General features: G+C 40.1%; 1 protein-coding gene across 3 annotated transcripts in view; it reads right to left on the bottom strand.

Moving 5' to 3' along the window:
- Window positions 1-829: 829 nt before the first annotated feature.
- Window positions 830-17,854, bottom strand: part of TSC22D1 (TSC22 domain family member 1) — a 135,057-nt gene continuing 118,032 nt past the window's right edge. The window contains exons 1-3 of one of the 3 annotated variants that reach the window (XM_033843368.2): window positions 4,514-4,538; window positions 3,391-3,442; window positions 830-2,213 (exon numbers count right to left, since the gene is read on the bottom strand). In XM_033843368.2, the coding sequence (XP_033699259.1) occupies window positions 1,956-2,213; window positions 3,391-3,393 (261 nt within the window). In that variant the 5' untranslated portion in view covers window positions 3,394-3,442; window positions 4,514-4,538 and the 3' untranslated portion in view covers window positions 830-1,955. Of the gene's footprint in view, window positions 2,214-3,390; window positions 3,443-3,846; window positions 4,225-4,513; window positions 4,539-17,854 lie in introns of those variants that run through there. The other 2 variants (XM_004331201.4, XM_019936522.3) reach the window with 2 other exon arrangements.

Here is a 17,854-nt window from a genome sequence, read left to right as displayed (position 1 = left end):
CTGTCCTGCAAGGGCTTCCGTAAGCCTTCGAGCTGGGGAATACCTGACTCCCACGGGGTGGAGTGGCAGTTTGCAGAGCTGAAAATCTACCGTTCACCTGCTCACTGGCAGGGCTCCTGCAGCAGAGTGGGACCCCTCAGGCTCACTTCTCAGGGGCCAATTTGCTTTAGGATTCCTTCATGTTTTGAATCTTGACCTATTTTATAGTCTTAAGGAATCAACTGGGAGGGACTCCCTTATCTGGTCCTTCCTTCCTCAAACCCAGAAGAGGAAACCTCTAGAATTATCCTATCTTTTGCTTGGAAATTCCCAGGAGCTGGGAACTCAATCCACACTAGGAAAGACACCCCAACTTAGGGTGACAGAGTTCTTAAAGTGGAAATCAGCTTCTCTAACTCCCATCTTCTGATCCTAGAGCTGCTTGCTGGAATTATACACAGAGTAAGGTTCATTCCCCTAAGCTGGTAAACATTGAGACATTAAAACTTCCACGGGCTCCTAGAATTCTAAAGCCACAGAGGAACTCAGAGATTCTCTCTTTCAACAATACCCCACATTAGCCCCGAGTGGGGGAAGCCACTTGACTGGGTCACACAACTAGTCTGAAGAGCTAAGCTCTTGCCTCTTTCGTTATGTCTCTTCCCTTACTGCCTGACAGAACGCAACGTCTGATTCGTTTTACTCCTCCAGTCAAACCACTAGCACCACTACTTTGCCCAACCCTTTCATCCCCCTTCAGGATTTTACTAGTCGAATTGTTTTAACTTTATCTGGAAATAGTTGTGGAAATGACTGCGATTACGTTAACACTATAACATGGAAACACTGGTTTATCAACATTTTATATGCTTTATTGAAAGTTGACAAGTGCAACAGTTAAATACAGTGACACCTTACAACTGTGTAGAGAACATGCGCAGAAACATATGCAGGTAACTACTATACAGGTAATATGCAGAAACCCCTACTGGGAAATCCATTTCATTAGCTAGAACTGATCATATTTCAAAGTATTCAACCAGCTCAATCGAAAGACTTCGGTGAACCGGGACTGACTTCAAGATATTCAGCAGCTGGAAGATTTCAGATTACACAAAGTGACCAACTGTGCCAAATTCTTAAAATCTCTTTAGGTAGGTGTGTTTTTCTTCATGTATTATTTTTTACGTAGATCTCTATATAAAAGACAACCCACACCTCTTCAGACAGCCAATGAAACATCTAAATTGCAATCTGTACAACCTAAATAGTACAGTCCTCTATTGTACAAAAGTTACACTACATACACAAATATACAATAAGCAAAACAACCTTCAGGGTAAGATAGCCTAGATCCCAGCTACCTGTCACCGTTCAGTCACGCTAATAGTTTTGTGTCATCCACTGTTTTGGAAAGAGGCACAGTACTATTGGTTTTTATGAGTGTTGGTGACAGTCGTCATTTGTACAATGAACTATGTTTCTCCTCATCTGAGGTGAGACTAAGCTTCACTCTTGACTTTCACCTCCCCTTCCAGTTCCTGGGGGGGGGAAGAGGAGAGAGAGGAGAGTCCAGTGGTGCTGCACTGCTTCGGAACCCCATGGAGCACGCCACGTGCAAGCAGGAAGAACTCTTGTAAGTGGGGGTGGGGAGCAGGGGAGGGATGGAAAGGCACACAGCTCCTCAGCATGAATGAAACCGTTTCTCACGGATCTGCCAAGCTGCATGAGGTCCCAGTATATCCATGCTAATTCTCTCATTAACCTTTAATTCACCCAACTTAAGAAATTTCTTCAAGCCGAAAGCATATGAGTGTTTAACACTGGAAAAAAGAGATAATGGCATATGTCAGTCTCACGTCTCTTTTGCAGCGAGCAATGAAATGGGTGACGGTGGACGCGGACGCCCCCCAGTCCATCTTCTCCGGTCGGTTCAGTTCAGACAGCAGCAGCCAGTTCCGCGGCGGCACAGGAGGCTACGCGGTTGGTCCTGAGCCCTGGGACGCTGCCTGGGCTGGGGGCTGTGTGGTCCCCTGTGGCTGTGTGCTGGCAGCGGGGGAGCCAGTCTGCAGCTGAGCCTGGAACTGGGCAAGCTGCTCGGGACTGGCCAGTGTCTTCAGCAGATTGTTCTCCTGCTCCAGCTGGGAATTTTTCTCTATTAGTTCTTTGATTTGCTCTTTGAGGACCTCCACTTCCTCTCTAACGGCATACATCAAATGGCTTTTCACCAGATCCTGAAAGGGAGAGAGAGAAGAGGAAAAAAAAGGTTTAACTTTCTCTCTACTGTTCCCCGGACTCTGAATTTCTAAAGCATCATTTTGCGGGGCTCTCCCTAACCATTTACATATCCAGCCTTTAGAGCTCATTTAACAGGCCCTAGGGGAGATCTACGGAATACAACCACAACTGTACAATACTTCACTTTAACGTCTAAGTCATCAAGCCTTTTTAAAGCCTTTGCTTTCCTTGCAGCCATTGGCCAGGAATGCCTACGCTCAAGTTTCCTATTCGAGATGGCAAAATGCACTGGGGCTCTGGGGCTCCGTGCAAAAGCCCGGCCCAGGGATGTCCAGCCCCGGAGCAACGGTAGCCGCGTCCCCGCCCCCAAGTCCCTCCCTCCGCCCGCCAGACCGCCTCCCTCAGCACCGGCTGCAGCCAGTTCCTACAGAGCGTGTTGCCGCATTTTCCTCCCTCCCCCCATCCCCCCCTCTTTCGTGATTAAGCTGACATCACAGAAACCTGGGCAGCCGTTGCAACCAATGGGCGCTCGAGTTATTTATAGCTCCGAATTAAAGGTTCGGAGTTTGCCTAGCAACAGTGGGCAGAGAATCCCGTGAGAAGAGCCACAGGCGCTGCTCCAATAACAAAGAACGGCCAAGGCGGAAATAAAAAATAGGAGAAAACCAGGCGCAGGCTGAGAAGGCGAAACTTTTCTCCGGTTCTTTTTCATTGTGCAGTAGCCTCCATCACTGGGGATCCGTTTGGACCCGGTGTAGGAGGCCCCTTCCGGAGATCCCCACTTCTGTGGCCCTCCCCCCTCCCGGCTCCCCGGTAAACCTTAGGATTCCTAGTAAAGCCACATCACTAGAGAGGAGCCCACGACCTGAGGACACGCCGGGCCAGCGCTTTCCTAGCAATTCCCCAGCAAAAAGGGGGACCTCCGCCAAAATCCCGACGGCTGTGTGAAATCGGTCCCGGAAAGAACATCGAATACCCTCAGGGCCCCTTTCTCTCTCCTGAGCAGCTGTGGTATGTGGCTTCACGCTAGCAGAATGGAGACAGTGCCGGCATTTCTAGATGTATGGAGAGCAATCATCAGTTTAACTGTGGATGCGCTTGTTCCATCCCAAGACACCTCGCTTTTTGTACTGTGCCCACGTTTAGTACAAACGATTTTTAATCAGTACATACCATAGCTTGCTCGATTTTGTTGTCAATAGCTACCACACTTGCACCAGAAGAGCTGAAAAGGAAAAAAAAAAATCGATCAATGGAATCTATCTTAAACATCCAAGACAAAAAGGATTTCCCAATTCCGTGATGTTACTAGCATCATTTTTTCAATATTCTCTAATGCTATGTAATATATCACCCTCCGGAACACACCAGCCACTCTTTTACTAATGAATATCCAGACATTTCCCAATTTTAGTGAGCCACAAAGGCTAAATTACATAATGTGGTAAAAGCCTGTTCTCTGGCCAGACCTGCAAAGAGAAGGCTATTCTGCACATTTCAAAAAGCAACATCCATGTCACCGTAGCCTCTCAGCAATGGACAAAGGAATTCGCCAGGCTATCTTTCACCTGCATTATTACAAGTATCTCACGAGTAAATTTTTAAAAAACTATCCCAGCCGACATTTACCTATTGTCAAGTCTCACAGAGGCGTTTTCAGTCCCGAGCAAGGATGACAAGAAAGAAATAGAAAAATGTCTCAGTTGGTAAACTCCTAGATCCATCGCCACTGGTCTACACCATTGGGATTTCATGCAATTGCAGCCAAAAACACCCTCGCAGGAAAAAAAAAAAAAAGAGGGAATACGAGCAGCCTTGTTTGAGCTAGATAAAAATCTTCTAGCTTTATGTAGCTCAGGGAGAAATAGAAAACAGCAGCCCTAATTGAAAGAAACCCAGCTTCTGGGGCTTGGCGATTCCGGGAAGATGTAGATCCCACTACCGTGCGGAGAAGGCTCCCACGTCGGCAGCCGGGCTCCACCAGGCTCTAGACTAGGACTCCCAGTCTCCGTGCAAAATATATGCAGGGAAGAGCCGCGCCAATTGGCCAGCACGCCGCTGGAACCGCCCCCTTCTCCCTTCCCCGCCCTCCTCCTCTCTTCCCCGCCTTCCTCACCACCCCACCCCGCCCCCAGCCCGGCGATCCGCTCCTCGGGTGGGCTGGCCCAGGCCGCAGTCTAAGGGGCCGGGGTGCGGGCCGCCAAAGCCTACGTGATCAAGGAAAGATGGAGCAGTGCTCCGGCAGAAAACGCCGAGGGGCTCCGAAAAATGCGATTGGGAACCCGCACGTGCTTACGTTTAAGGGAGCCAGACCCCCGTCTCTGGAGCTGCCTGTTCCCGTGGCTGCCGAACGGCGAAAGCTGCTTATTTGCAACCAGACCCGTCTGAGCTACTGAGCATGCCCAGTCCCACCACTAAAGACTTGCAGGAGCCCGAGTGTCTCGATTTCAATTATCTCGTTCTTACAGGCAGCAGTAACTGGAGGATTTTCTAGGCAGTTTTATTTATAAGGATAACACCATACTGTAATAATACTTTTTTCCCCCTTAGCCGGTGAATTTTAGAGGGAAAAAAATCACATTTCCTTTTTGAGAGACTCTACCTTTCCATGAATTTATCGATTACGTGTAGAAACAAAAAACAGTACATATTCTTTGCTAGGCATATACAAATTGAGGCCAAAAGGAAACCACCAAATGTAATCAGGTAGATCTCAAAATGTCCCTAGAGCCATAAACCTTAAAATTGCACCTCCTTCTTCCATTTATAGCTAGGAAAAAAAAAAAAATCAATCCACAGGTTGAATCCTACTCACATGGATCTATTTTCACTAAGTCCGTAAGGCAAGTTTTTGGATGTTAAATGCAATTCCTATAAGCCTCAATCCTTTGAGCCTTCTTACATCAGAGGAACTGAAATACTGTAGGTATCTATGTCACCCTGATGGCCACACTGACCAAATAATTCCCTTCTCTAAACTAAAATTAAGAGATCTGGGTGTAAAATAGCTTAACCCGTTACATAATTTCTTCTATTAATTTAAAATATTTGCAAGGATGTATCAATTGAGGTTGCAGTTTAATATACTATAAGTCTGAGGCCTTAAATTCACTCGATTATTACAGGTTATAAACACTTTGCAATTCAATACATTTAAGAAGGTACATTTAAACCTCTACAATACTGCCCTCTAATGGTATAATCCTATAAAAACAGAAAACAAAAAAACTACAAATACTAAAGACTAATCCATAAACAAGTTGTATCATCACAAATAATTCCAACATAAAATCTGACCATAGAACATGTATATGTACATATTCGATTTACACACATATACAAACACACACACATGGAGTCTTTTCTCTCAACCAAGCATTCTCCCTCAAGCAGCATCCTTTAATTTAGGAAATTTTAGTTGCCAGTGGAGCCTCTTAGACATTCTTTGAAGGTGACCCAATGTTGGCAGAGTGCATTTGGCTTTGGAAATTGTCTGAAGTCATTAGGAACCAAATCTGGTGAATGTGGTAGCTAATGAAAGGGCAATTCTCTGTTGGGTTAAAAAAACCAAGGCAGTATCATCCTTTTTCTACTGTAAGGTTCGTATCGTTCTCTAAATTTTAAGGCTTTGCTTTTGAATAACAAGTGATATTCAAACATGTGTTGGCATATTTATAATTTACAAAAATTAAATATATATTATCTCATGATACAAATTTTGGAAAGGCATCCATTTTTAGTAAAAGGAAACAGAGTAAATGGAACCTCAAAAATCATAATTTGGGAAGCAGACACGTGGTCTCCATGTCTATGAATGCTAGGCACAATTATTACTTACTACACGGTAGTTTCTATATTTTGAAAGTTACAGTGATCACTAAAACTGTCTATGTGATTAAGTCGTTTATATGTTTAAACGGAATGCCAACTGCACAGGAAAAATTAAAGCATCGCTTAAGCTGCAATCAAGAGCTTACAAAAACAAAACTCTAAGGTCATATAAAGAAATGAATTTTAAATTCCCACTGAAGTTTAAGAAGATTACTAAATTAACTGGATTTTATTTATTGGAAGAAAAGCACATGTTGCTGAATTAGCATACGTGCTACCAATATGCAGAAGTGATTGAATTGGAATCCAGGTAAAAAGGCTCTTAGGCAAAACAGAGCAGAATAGAAAAATAAAATCAATAGCAAAGAACCACCCCAATCTCAAATGTCCAGGCTTTTTCCTGTGCTCCAGATTCTTGAAAACAAAGATACAAGTTGGCTATGTTTTCATTTCATTCATTTCAACTGATCATCCAAGTATTAAGCTATAGAAGCCAATATCTGAACCACAGTCTGTTTACACCATATCTCCACAGCAGGACGTTATGGTCATCATCAATACTTTGCTATTTTAGATACACTTGCAGGGAACATCCTTGTACATATATCCTTGAATGTTTGTAATCTATTTCTGGAGAATTTGCTGGGCTAAAAGATATACAAGCAAAAATATGATTAGAAATCTATTTCTCTTCCTATCTTTCACATAAATGGGCTAGATTCCTTTAAGATGGATTTTTATATGAAAACTGAAAAGACATAATTTCAAAAAGAAGGTAAAGAAATTGGAGGAAATCTCTATAGAGGAAAACCCATGGGTCAGAAACGTCTGAGGCCCAAATAGCTAAAATTACTTTCTAGCCATTACAAAAGTTTCTTCCATTTCCAAAATAGAACATCTGTGAGTCTAGTGCCCTGAGCTTAACCAAGACCAGCTGATAGGACAGGATAAATACTCCCATGCCTCTAGGAGAGACCCCTAAAGGCATGGATAATACTGGTCACCTTCAGGCACTGGGCAGAGATCAGGAGGTCTCACTCTGCTGGGGAATCCGGAGTACAGGAAAAAGCCTGGACATTTGAGGTCAGGGTGGTTCTTTGAGGTGGATTTTGTTGTTCTATTCTGTTCTGTTTTGCCTAAGAGCCTTTTTACCTGGACTCCAATCCAATCACTTCTGCACACTGGTAGCATGTATGCTGGTTCAGTAACATCTGCTTTTCTTCCAAACTTGATCTGTCTTGGCCAATATAGGTACAGTTGGGGATCCACCACTCAAATAGGATAACCTGTTTCTCCCTGTGTCCAAACTCCTTGCAAATCTAAAGTGACTGCCAGGGAAGAAGCTAAAGCACATCACTGCGAGCCAGACCAAATCACTGCTGCCTAGGGACCCCCTTTCCTGGTTTACTCTTACTAGGCGCTGGGATTAGGGTTACCAGGGTTAGCAAATGAAACTTCAGGACTCCCAGTTAAAGCTGAGTTGCAGATAAGCAACAAATAATGTTTTAGTGTTTGGGTCCCACACACTGTTGGAACAAGAAAGAATGCCAAAGAAATCCAAACAGAAAAATCCAACCATATTTTAAATTTCCTTCATTTCCAAAGAAGAGGTGGAAGATAAAGTTCAGAAAATCCTCCCAAAAGTAGAACAGAAAAGAGATGGAATTGTGAGACACAAGAGACTTAAAAGGATCAATCTAGGAGGTCCGACATCAAAATAGCATGAACTCCAAAAATAGAGAACAGAGGGAAGAAAATTATCAAAGAAATAATTTAAGAATTTTTCCAGAACGGAAGGGCACAAGTCTCCAGATTAAATCAGATGACCAGACGGCTACCACAATCAGTGAAGAGAGCTCTACCCCAAAGCACATCATCACAAGACTGAAGATCACTCAGGACAGAGAAGATCCTAAGAGCGTCCAAACAGAAAAAAACAAGGTACAAACACAGGTACTAGTATCAGAATCTGCTGGCTGCCAGGAAACAATGGAGAAAATGTCTATAAAATTCTAGGAGAGAAAGGTTTTTCACTTGGCCAAATCATTTACGTGTAAATGTAGACTAAGAACATTTTCAGACATTTCAGACACCAGTATGGAGGAGCAAATCAAGGAAAAAGCGTTTACAGCAAGATGAATAAGTTCTAGAGATCTGCTGTACAATCTCGAACCTGAAGTCAACAATACTGTGTTGGTATTTGTTAAACTTTTAGAGGGTGGGTCTCAGGTTAAGTCTTCTTACCACAATAAAATAAAATTTAAAAAATATAAGAAATATTGTATATTCCAAAAGAAAAAAAAAGAAGAAGGGAAACATGAACCAGGGACTCAAATGCTGGAGAGAAGGAAGGGAATTAACAGGATGATGGGGGGAATTCCCTGGTGGTCTCGTCGTTAGGATTCCGTGCTTCCACTGCATGGGGCACAGGTTCGATCCCTGGTTGTGGAAGTAAGATCCCGCATGCTGTGCAGCACAGCCAAAAAAAAAAAAAAAGCAGGATGATGGGGGAAGGAAATCTGGGGACGACAGGTGCTAATAAGCAAGCCTTAGCAGCAACAGGTATGTAACCATGTGGGAAGTGGGAACCCTTGGGAGGCAGCACTTTGGTGGGAATAATCAGAGACAGGATCTAATACATTTGAGCATTTGCAGGGGCAGGGGGTGGTACAGCCAGGTATGGGACAGATCTAATGGAGCAACTAGATAAGTTCAAAGACAGTTTTACGGAAAACAGAAAAAGAAAGAAAGAAAAAGTTACGCTCATAAATAAAATTTACATGACTATATTCGTTCTTAACACTTTCTACTTATTTAACTTTAAAAAGTTAAATTAACTTTATCGGGAAGCTGGTGGGAAGAAGAAATGTGTGGAGGGAAGAAAAAAACTGTGGTAAGAATGGTTTAAAAATGCTAAATCCTGGGCTTCCCTGGTGGTGCAGTGGTTGAGAGTCCGCCTGCCGATGCAGGGGACATGGGTTCGTGCCCTGGTCCGGGAAGATCCCACATGCCGCAGAGCGGCTGGGCCCGTGAACCATGGCCGCTGAGCCTGCGCGTCCAGAACCTATGCTCTGCAACGGGAAAGGCCACAACAGTGAGAGGCCCGCGTACCGCAAAATAAATAAATAAATAAATAACTGTTAAATCCTTATCTACCACGGCTTGATTATAAAATATCTACAATTGAAAAAGCAAGAATAACTATATCAATACGACATGGACATCTGTGGGTAAATATGAGAAAGCAAAAAAAAGTGGCTGCCTCAGGAATAGACTGGGAGACGGGAAAAAAGGAAACTGCTAATATATTTTTTTCTATTCACTCTATCTTTAGGTATGTACAATTTTTTAAAGTAAAAGAGAGAGGATGGAGAGGGCAGACAGCAGAAGCAAGAAGAACTACAATCCTGCAGCCTGTGGACCAAAAATCACATTCACAGAAAGACAGACAAGATGAAAAGGCAGAGGGCTATGTACCAGATGAAGGAACAAGATAAAACTCCAGAAAAACAACTAAATGAAGTGGAGATAGGCAACCTTCCAGAAAAAGAATTCAGAATAATGATAGTGAAGATGATCCAGGACCTCGGAAAAAGAATGGAGGCAAAGATCCAGAAGATGCAAGAAATGTTTAACAAAGACCTAGAAGAATTAAAGAACAAACAAACAGAGATGAACAATACAATAACTGAAATGAAAACTACACTAGAAGGAATCAATAGCAGAATAACTGAGGCACAAGAACGGATAAGTGACCTGGATGACAGCATGGTGGAATTCACTGCTGTGGAACAGAATAAAGAAAAAAGAATGCAAAGAAATGAAGACAGCCTAAGAGACCTCTGGGACAACATTAAACGCAACAACATTCGCATTATAGGGGTCCCAGAAGGAGAAGAGAAAGAGAAAGGACCAGAGAAAATATCTGAAGAGATTAGAGTTGAAAACTTCCCAACCTGGGAAAGGAAATAGCCACCCAAGTCCAGGAAGCGCAGCAAGTCCCATACAGGATAAACCCAAGGAGAAACACGCCGAGACACATAGTAATCAAATTGCCCAAAATTAAAGACAAAGAAACATTATTGAAAGCAGCAAGGGAAAAACAACAATATACAAGGGAACTCCCATAAGGTTAACAGCTGATTTCTCAGCAGAAACTCTACAAGCCAGAAGGGAGTGACATGATATACTTAAAGTGATGAAAGGGAAGAACCTACAACCAAGATTACTCTACCCGAGAAGGATCTCATTCAGATTCGACACAGAAATCAAAAGCTTTACAGACAAGCAAAAGCTAAGAGAATTCAGCACCACCAAACCAGCTCTACAACAAATGCTAAAGGAAATTCTCTAAGTGGGAAACACAAGAGAAGAAAACGACCTACAAAAACAAACCCAAAACAATTAAGAAAATGGTCATAGGAACATACATATCGATAATTACCTTAAATGTGAATGGATTAAACGCTCCAACTAAAAGAAACAGGCTTGCTGAATGGATACAAAAACAAGACCCACATATATGCTGTCTACAAGAGACCCACTTCAGACCTAGGGACACATACAGACTGAAAGTGAGGGTATGGAAAAAGATATTCCATGCAAATGGAAATCAAAAGAAAGCTGGAGTAGCAATACTCATATCAGATAAAATAGACTTTAAAATAAAGAATGTTACAAGAGACAAGGAAGGACACTACATAATGATCAATGGATCAATCCAAGAAGAAGATATAACGATTATAAATATATATGCACCCTACATAGGAGCACCATGATACATAAGGCAACTGCTAACAGCTATAAAAGAGAAAATCGACAGTAACACAATAATAGTGAGGGACTTTAACACCTCACTTGCACCAATGGACAGATCAGCCAAAATGAAAATAAATAAGGCAACAGAAGCTTTAAATGACACAATAGACCAGATAGATTTAACTGATATTTACAGGACATTCCATCCAAAAACAGCAGATTACACTTTCTTCTCAAGTGCGCACAGAACATTCTCCAGGATAGATCACATCTTGGGTCACAAATCAAGCCTCAGTAAATTTAAGGAAATTGAAATCATATCAACTATCTTTTCTGACCACAACTATGAGATTAGAAATGAATTACAGTGAAGAAAACGTAAAAAACAACAAAACATGGAGGCTAAACAATATGTTACTAAATAACCAAGAGATCACTGAAGAAATCAGAGAGGAAATCAAAAAATACCTAGAGACAAATGACAATGAAAACACGACGATCCAAAACCTATAGGAGGCAGCAAAAGCAGTTCTAAGAAGGAAGTTTATAGCTATACAAGCCTACCTCAAGAAACAAGAAAAATCTCAAATAAACAATCTAACCTTACAGCTAAAGGAACTAGAGAAAGAAGAACAAACAAAACCCAAAGTTAGCAGAAGGAAAGAAATCATAAAGATCAGAGCAGAAATAAATGAAATAGAAACAAAGAAAACAATAGCAAAGATCAATAAAACTAAAAGCTGGTTCTTTGAGAAGATAAGCAAAATTGATAAACCATTAGCCAGACTCATCAAGAAAAAGAGGGAGAGGACTCAAATCAATAAAATTAGAAATGAAAAAGGAGAAGTTACAACAGACACTGCAGAAATACAAAGCATCCTAAGAGACTACTAGAAGCAACTCTATGCCAATAAAATGGACAACCTGGAAGAAATGGACAAATTCTTAGAAAGGTATAACCTTCCAAGACTGAACCAGGAAGAAATAGAAAATATGAACAGACCAATCACAAGTAATGAAATTGAAACTGTGATAAAAAATCTTCCAACAAACGAAAGTCCAGGACCAGATGGCTTCACAGGTGAATTCTATCAAACATTTAGAGAAGAGCTAACACCCATGCTTCTCAAACTCTTCCAAACAATTGCAGAGGAAGGAACACTCCCAAACTCACTCTATTAGGCCACCATCACCCTGATACCAAAACCAGACAAAGATACTCCAAAAAAAGAAAATTACAGACCAATATCACTGATGAATATAGATGCAAAAATCCTCAACAAAATACTAGCAAACAGAATCCAACAACACATTAAAAGGATCATACACCATCATCAAGGGGGATTTATCCCAGGGATGCAAGGATTCTTCAATGTATACAAATCAATCAATGTGATACACCATATTAACAAATTGAAGAAGAAAAACCATATGATCATCTCAATAGATGCAGAAAAAGCTTCTGACAAAATTCAACATCCATTTATGATAAAAACTCTCCAGAAAGTGGGCATAGAGGGAACCTACCTCAACATAATAAAGGCCATATACGACAAACCCACAGCAAACATCATTCTCAATGATGAAAAACTGAAAGCATTTCCTCTAAGATCAGGAACAAGACAAGGATGTCCACTCTCACCACTATTATTCAACATAGTTTTGGAAGTCCTAGCCACGGCAATCAGAGAAGAAAAAGAAATAAAGGAATACAAATTGGAAAAGAAGAAGTAAAGCTGTCACTGTTTGCAGATGACATGATACTATACATAGAGAATCCTTAAAATGCCACCAGAAAACTACTAGAGCTAATCAATGAATTTAGTTAAGTTTCAGGATACAAAATTAATGCACAGGAATCTCTGGCATTCCTATACACTAATGATGAAATATCTGAAAGAGAAATTAAGGAAACACTCCCATTTACTACTACAACAAAAAGAATAAAATATCTAGGAATAAACCTACCTAGGGAGACAAAAGACCTGTATGCAGAAAACTATAAGACACTGCTGAAAGAAATTAAAGATGATACCAACAGATGGAGAGATATACCATATTCTTGGATTGGAAGAATCAACATTGTGAAAATGACTATACTACCCAAAGAAATCTACAGATTCAATGCAATCCCTATCAAATCATTATTGGCATTTTTTACAGAACTAGAACAAAACATCTTAAAATTTGTATGGAGACACAAAAGACCCCAAATAGCCAAAGCAGTCTTGAGGGAAAAACATGTAGCTGGAGGAATCAGACTCTCTGACTTCAGACTATTATACAAAGCTACAGTAATCAAGACAATATGGTACTGGCACAAAAACAGACACAAAGATCAACGGAAAAAGATAGAAAGCCCAGAGATAAACCCACACACCTACGGTCAACTAATCTATGCCAAAGGAGGCAAGCATATACAATGGAGAAAAGACAGTCTCTTCAATAAATGGTGCTGGGAAAACTGGACAGCTACATGTAAAAGAATGAAATTAGAACACTCCGTAACACCATACACAAAAATAAACCCCAAATGGATTAGAGACCTAAATGTAAGACCAGACACTATAAAACTCTTAGAGGAAAACACAGGAAGAATACTCTTTGATATAAATCACAGCAAGATCTTTTTTGACCCACCTCCTAGAGTAATGGAAATGAAAACAAAAATAAACAAATGGGACCTAATGAAACTTCAAAGCTTTTGCACAGCAAAGGAAACCATAAACGAGACCAAAAAACAACCCTCAGAATGGGGGAAAATATTTGCAAATGAATCAATGGACAAAGGATTAATCTCCAAAATATATAAACAGCTCATGCAGCTCAATATTAAAGAAACAAACAATCCAATCCAAAAATGGGCAGAAGACCTAAATAGACATTTCTCCAAAGGAGACATATAGATGGCCAAGTAGCACATGAAAAGCTGCTCAACATCACTAATTATTAGAGAAATGCAAATCAAAACTACAATGAGGGATCACCTCACACCAGTTAGAATGGGCATCATCAGAAAATCTACAAGCAACAAATGCTGGAGAGGGTGTGGAGAAAAGGGAACCCTCTTGCACTGTTGGTGGGAGTGTAAATTGATACAGCCACTATGGAGAACAGTACGGAGGTTCCTTAAAAAACTAAAAATAGAATTACCATATGACCCAGAAATCCCACTACTGGGCATATACCCAGAGAAAACCATAATTCAAAAAGACGCATGCACCCCAATGTTCATTGCAGCACTATTTACAATAGCCAGGTCATGGAAGCAACCTAAATGCCCATCGACAGACGAATGGATAAAGAAAATGTGGTACATATATACAATGGAATATTACTCAGCCATAAAAAGGAACGAAATTGTGTCATTTGTTGAGACGTGGATGGATCTAGAGACTCTCCTACAGAGTGAAGTAAGTCAGAAAGAGAAAAACAAATATCGTATATTAAGCATGTATGTGGAAACTAGAAAAATGGTACAGATGAACCGGTTTGCAGGGCAGAAGTTGAGACACAGATGTGGAGAACAAACATATGGACACCAAGGGGGGAAAGCCACAGGTGGGGGTGGGGATGGTGGTGTGATAAACTGGGTGATTGGGATTGACATGTATACACTGATGTGTACAAAATGGATGACTAATAAGAACCTGCTGTATAAAAAGATAAATAAAATGCAAAAATTAAAACAAAATAACTAATACTAAACATTCTTTGGGTTATTTGTATGGAAATATGTTAATATAAATGTTTCAGACATTACATGAAATTCCTAAAAATCTTATATGTTCTGGTATAATGTTATAAGTCATAATTCTAGTTATTATTTTAAAATGTCTATCTCAGAAATAACTACATTTCCTAGTCAACTGCATTATTATGAACTTTCATCAATCTTTAACCGTGGTCATTTTTAAGTCTTCCGTCATTTACAGGCAGTACTGGGTGTACTCTGATGCTTTTGCAAAAATGTTCCTATAAAAGGGTTTCATCTTCAAGGAATTCATGGAAACGACTCTGACAAGTACAGGTTTCTGGTAACTGACTACACTGCTGAACTGAATGAATAAACATTTTCAGAACTCTAATGGAAAACTGATGAATTCATAAAAGTGCTAACAAAAGATCAAGATGAAAAAAAAATTAATTACATGGGACTGAGTGAACTGATGAGAATCATTATAATTTTTGTGACTTTCTGTTTGAAAAAAGATAAAAAAAGAGAGAGGGTGGGACCTGCAGGGACCGTGCTCCTCTCCTCCCAGGCTTCTGTGGAGCACACGTGAGGAGACTACCCAAGGCTGGGGAAAGAGCCACCCGAAAGAAGCAGGAAGAACAATTTTTGGAAATCACACAGGGCTCGGAATAGTTGGTCTTACCACCAGCCTGGGTTAAAAAAAAAAAAAAAAAAAAAACCTTGTAAACGCAGGGCACCAGATATTCAAGGAGGAAAGTCATGAGGAAAAGTTAGTTCTAGACTGAATGGTGTTTTGGTCTTGTGTAAAGCAGTTTAAAAGGAAGCCTTGAAAAGATCAAACTGTTTCCAAGTAACTTATTTTTTTCCCAAAACAAGCCTCGAGGATATTAAATAAAATGCAGCTAGCAACCAATAATTCACAATGTCTGGCATCCAATGAAAAGTACCAGGCATACAAATAAACAGGGAAATATGACTCATAATGAGGAAAATCAATCAATCAAAATGACCCAGATATGACAAAGACGATATAATTTGTAGACAAAGACACTCAAATAATTATTATAACCATATTTTATTTGTTCAAGAAAGTAGAGGTAAACAGCAGCATATTAAATAGAGGTATGAAAGGTATAGAGAAAACCCAAATTAGATTTATGAGGATTAAAAATACAATTTGAGAAGAAAGATATACTGCAGGCGATTAACAGCAGATTAGACAGGGCAGGAGAAATATTAGTGATATATCAGCAATAGAAACTACGCAAAACAAAACAGAGAGGAAAAAAAGCTGAAAAAAAGAACAAAACAAGAAAAGAAGAAAGTATCATTAAACTCTGAAGCAATTTCAAACAACCAAGTAAATCTTTAGTGAAGTCCCTAAAGAAGAGAAGAGGGAAAGGGAGGGGAAAGAATATTTGAAGTGATAACGGCAATTTTCTCCAAATTTTATTTAAAAACAATAAATTCACAGATCCAAGAAGCTAAACAAACTTCAAGCAAGAGAACTGTGAAGAAAATTGCAGCAAGGTGTATCATAATCAAATGGCTTACAACCAGTGATAAAGAGATCATCTTAAAAGCAGCCCAGAGAAAAGAACTAGATCATACACAGAGAAACAAAGATAAGATTGGGAGCAGACTTCTGGTTGACAGAAGACGGTGCAGCAGTATCTTTCAAGTGCTGAAAGGAAATTCTGAAAAGCCTGTCTACCTATAAGTCTATGCTCAGTGAAAATATCTGTCAAAAATGAAGATGAAATTCTTTTTCAGACACACGAAAGCTACAAGGATTCGATCACTGGCAGACCTGCAGTATAAGAAATTGTGAAGTCAGTCTTTCAGGCAGAAGGAAAATGATACCAGATGGAAGTTGAGGTGTACACAGAAGAATGAAGAGCATCAGAAATGGTAACTATGTAGTTAAATACAAAAGATATTTCCCTTAACTATTTAAATCTCTTTTAAAAGATAAATGACTATTTAAAGCAAAAATAATAACAATATATGAGTGAAGAGGGGATATATCATATGTAGAAGTAAAATGTATGACAAAAAACAACACAGGCCAGGACAGGAGAAGGGAAGGATAGTGCTGTAGGTTCTTATATTACTTGCAAGTAGATGCGGTAAGTTAAAAATGTATGCTACAGACTCTAAGGTAATAACTGAAATAACAATACAATGAGTTACAGCTAATAAGCCAATACAGAAGATATCATGGAATCATTAGAAAAAATACAATCTAAAAGAAGTAGAACGGAAGAAAAGAGGAATAAAGAACAAAATAAAAAGTGAATAGTAAGACAGTCATTCAAACCAACTATAGCAATAATCACATTAAATGTAAATGTTCTCAATTAAGCACCTTAATTAAAAGGTACAGATTGTCAGATCAGATAAGAAAAAAACCCAAGACACAACCATTGCTGACTTTAAGAAATAATACTTTAGGACTTCCCTGGTGGTGCAGTGGTTAAGAATCCGCCTGCCAATGCAGGGGGACACGGGTTCCGTTCCAGCCCTGGTCCAGGAAGATCCCACATGCCGCGGAGCAACTAAGCCCGCGCGCCACAACTACTGAGCCTGTGCTCTAGAGCCCACGTGCCACAACTACTGAAGCCCGCACGCCTAGAGCCTGTGCTCCACAACAAGAGAAGCCACCGCAATGAGAAGCCTGCGCACCGCAACATAGAGTAGCCCCTGCTCTCCGCAACCAGCGAAAGCCCGGGCGCAGCAACAAAGACCCAACAGAGCCAAAAATAAACAAACAAATAAATAAATAAATTTATTTTAAAAAAAGAAATATAAAGGCATAATTAGGTAAAATAAGAGGATGGAAGAAGATCCTCTATGTTCAAATAATCAAAAGAACACTGAAGTGGCTATATGATTCAGAGAAAGTGGACTGCAGAGCTAAAATCATTTCATAATGAATAAAAGGGTCAATTCATCATGAGGTCATAAAAATCCTAAATGTTTATACCCTGATAACAGAGCTTCAAATTATATGAAGCAACAAACCGATAGAATTATAAGGAGAAATAGAAAAATCCAAAATTAAAGTTAGAGTTTTCAACGATCCTCCCTCAGTAATTGAAAGACAGTAAGCAGAAAATAAGTAAGGGTACTGAATACTGGAATAACTCTGTCAACCACTTGACCTAACTGTTTTTTGTAGAACGTTCCATCCAATAACAGCAGAATACACATTCATTTCAAGGACACCTGGCATTTTTACCATGATAGGCCGTATTCTGAGCCACAAAACAAGTCTCAGTAAATTTAAAAGGGTTCAAATCATACAAAGCATGTTCTATAAGCACAATGGAATTAAATTAGAAATCAATT

The sequence above is a fragment of the Tursiops truncatus genome, chromosome 18, assembly GCF_011762595.2.
Source record: "Tursiops truncatus isolate mTurTru1 chromosome 18, mTurTru1.mat.Y, whole genome shotgun sequence".
Classification (NCBI taxonomy): Eukaryota; Metazoa; Chordata; class Mammalia; order Artiodactyla; family Delphinidae; genus Tursiops; species Tursiops truncatus.
Note: the sequence above shows the minus strand (reverse complement) of the source record. Positions and strands in the feature narration are given on the sequence as shown.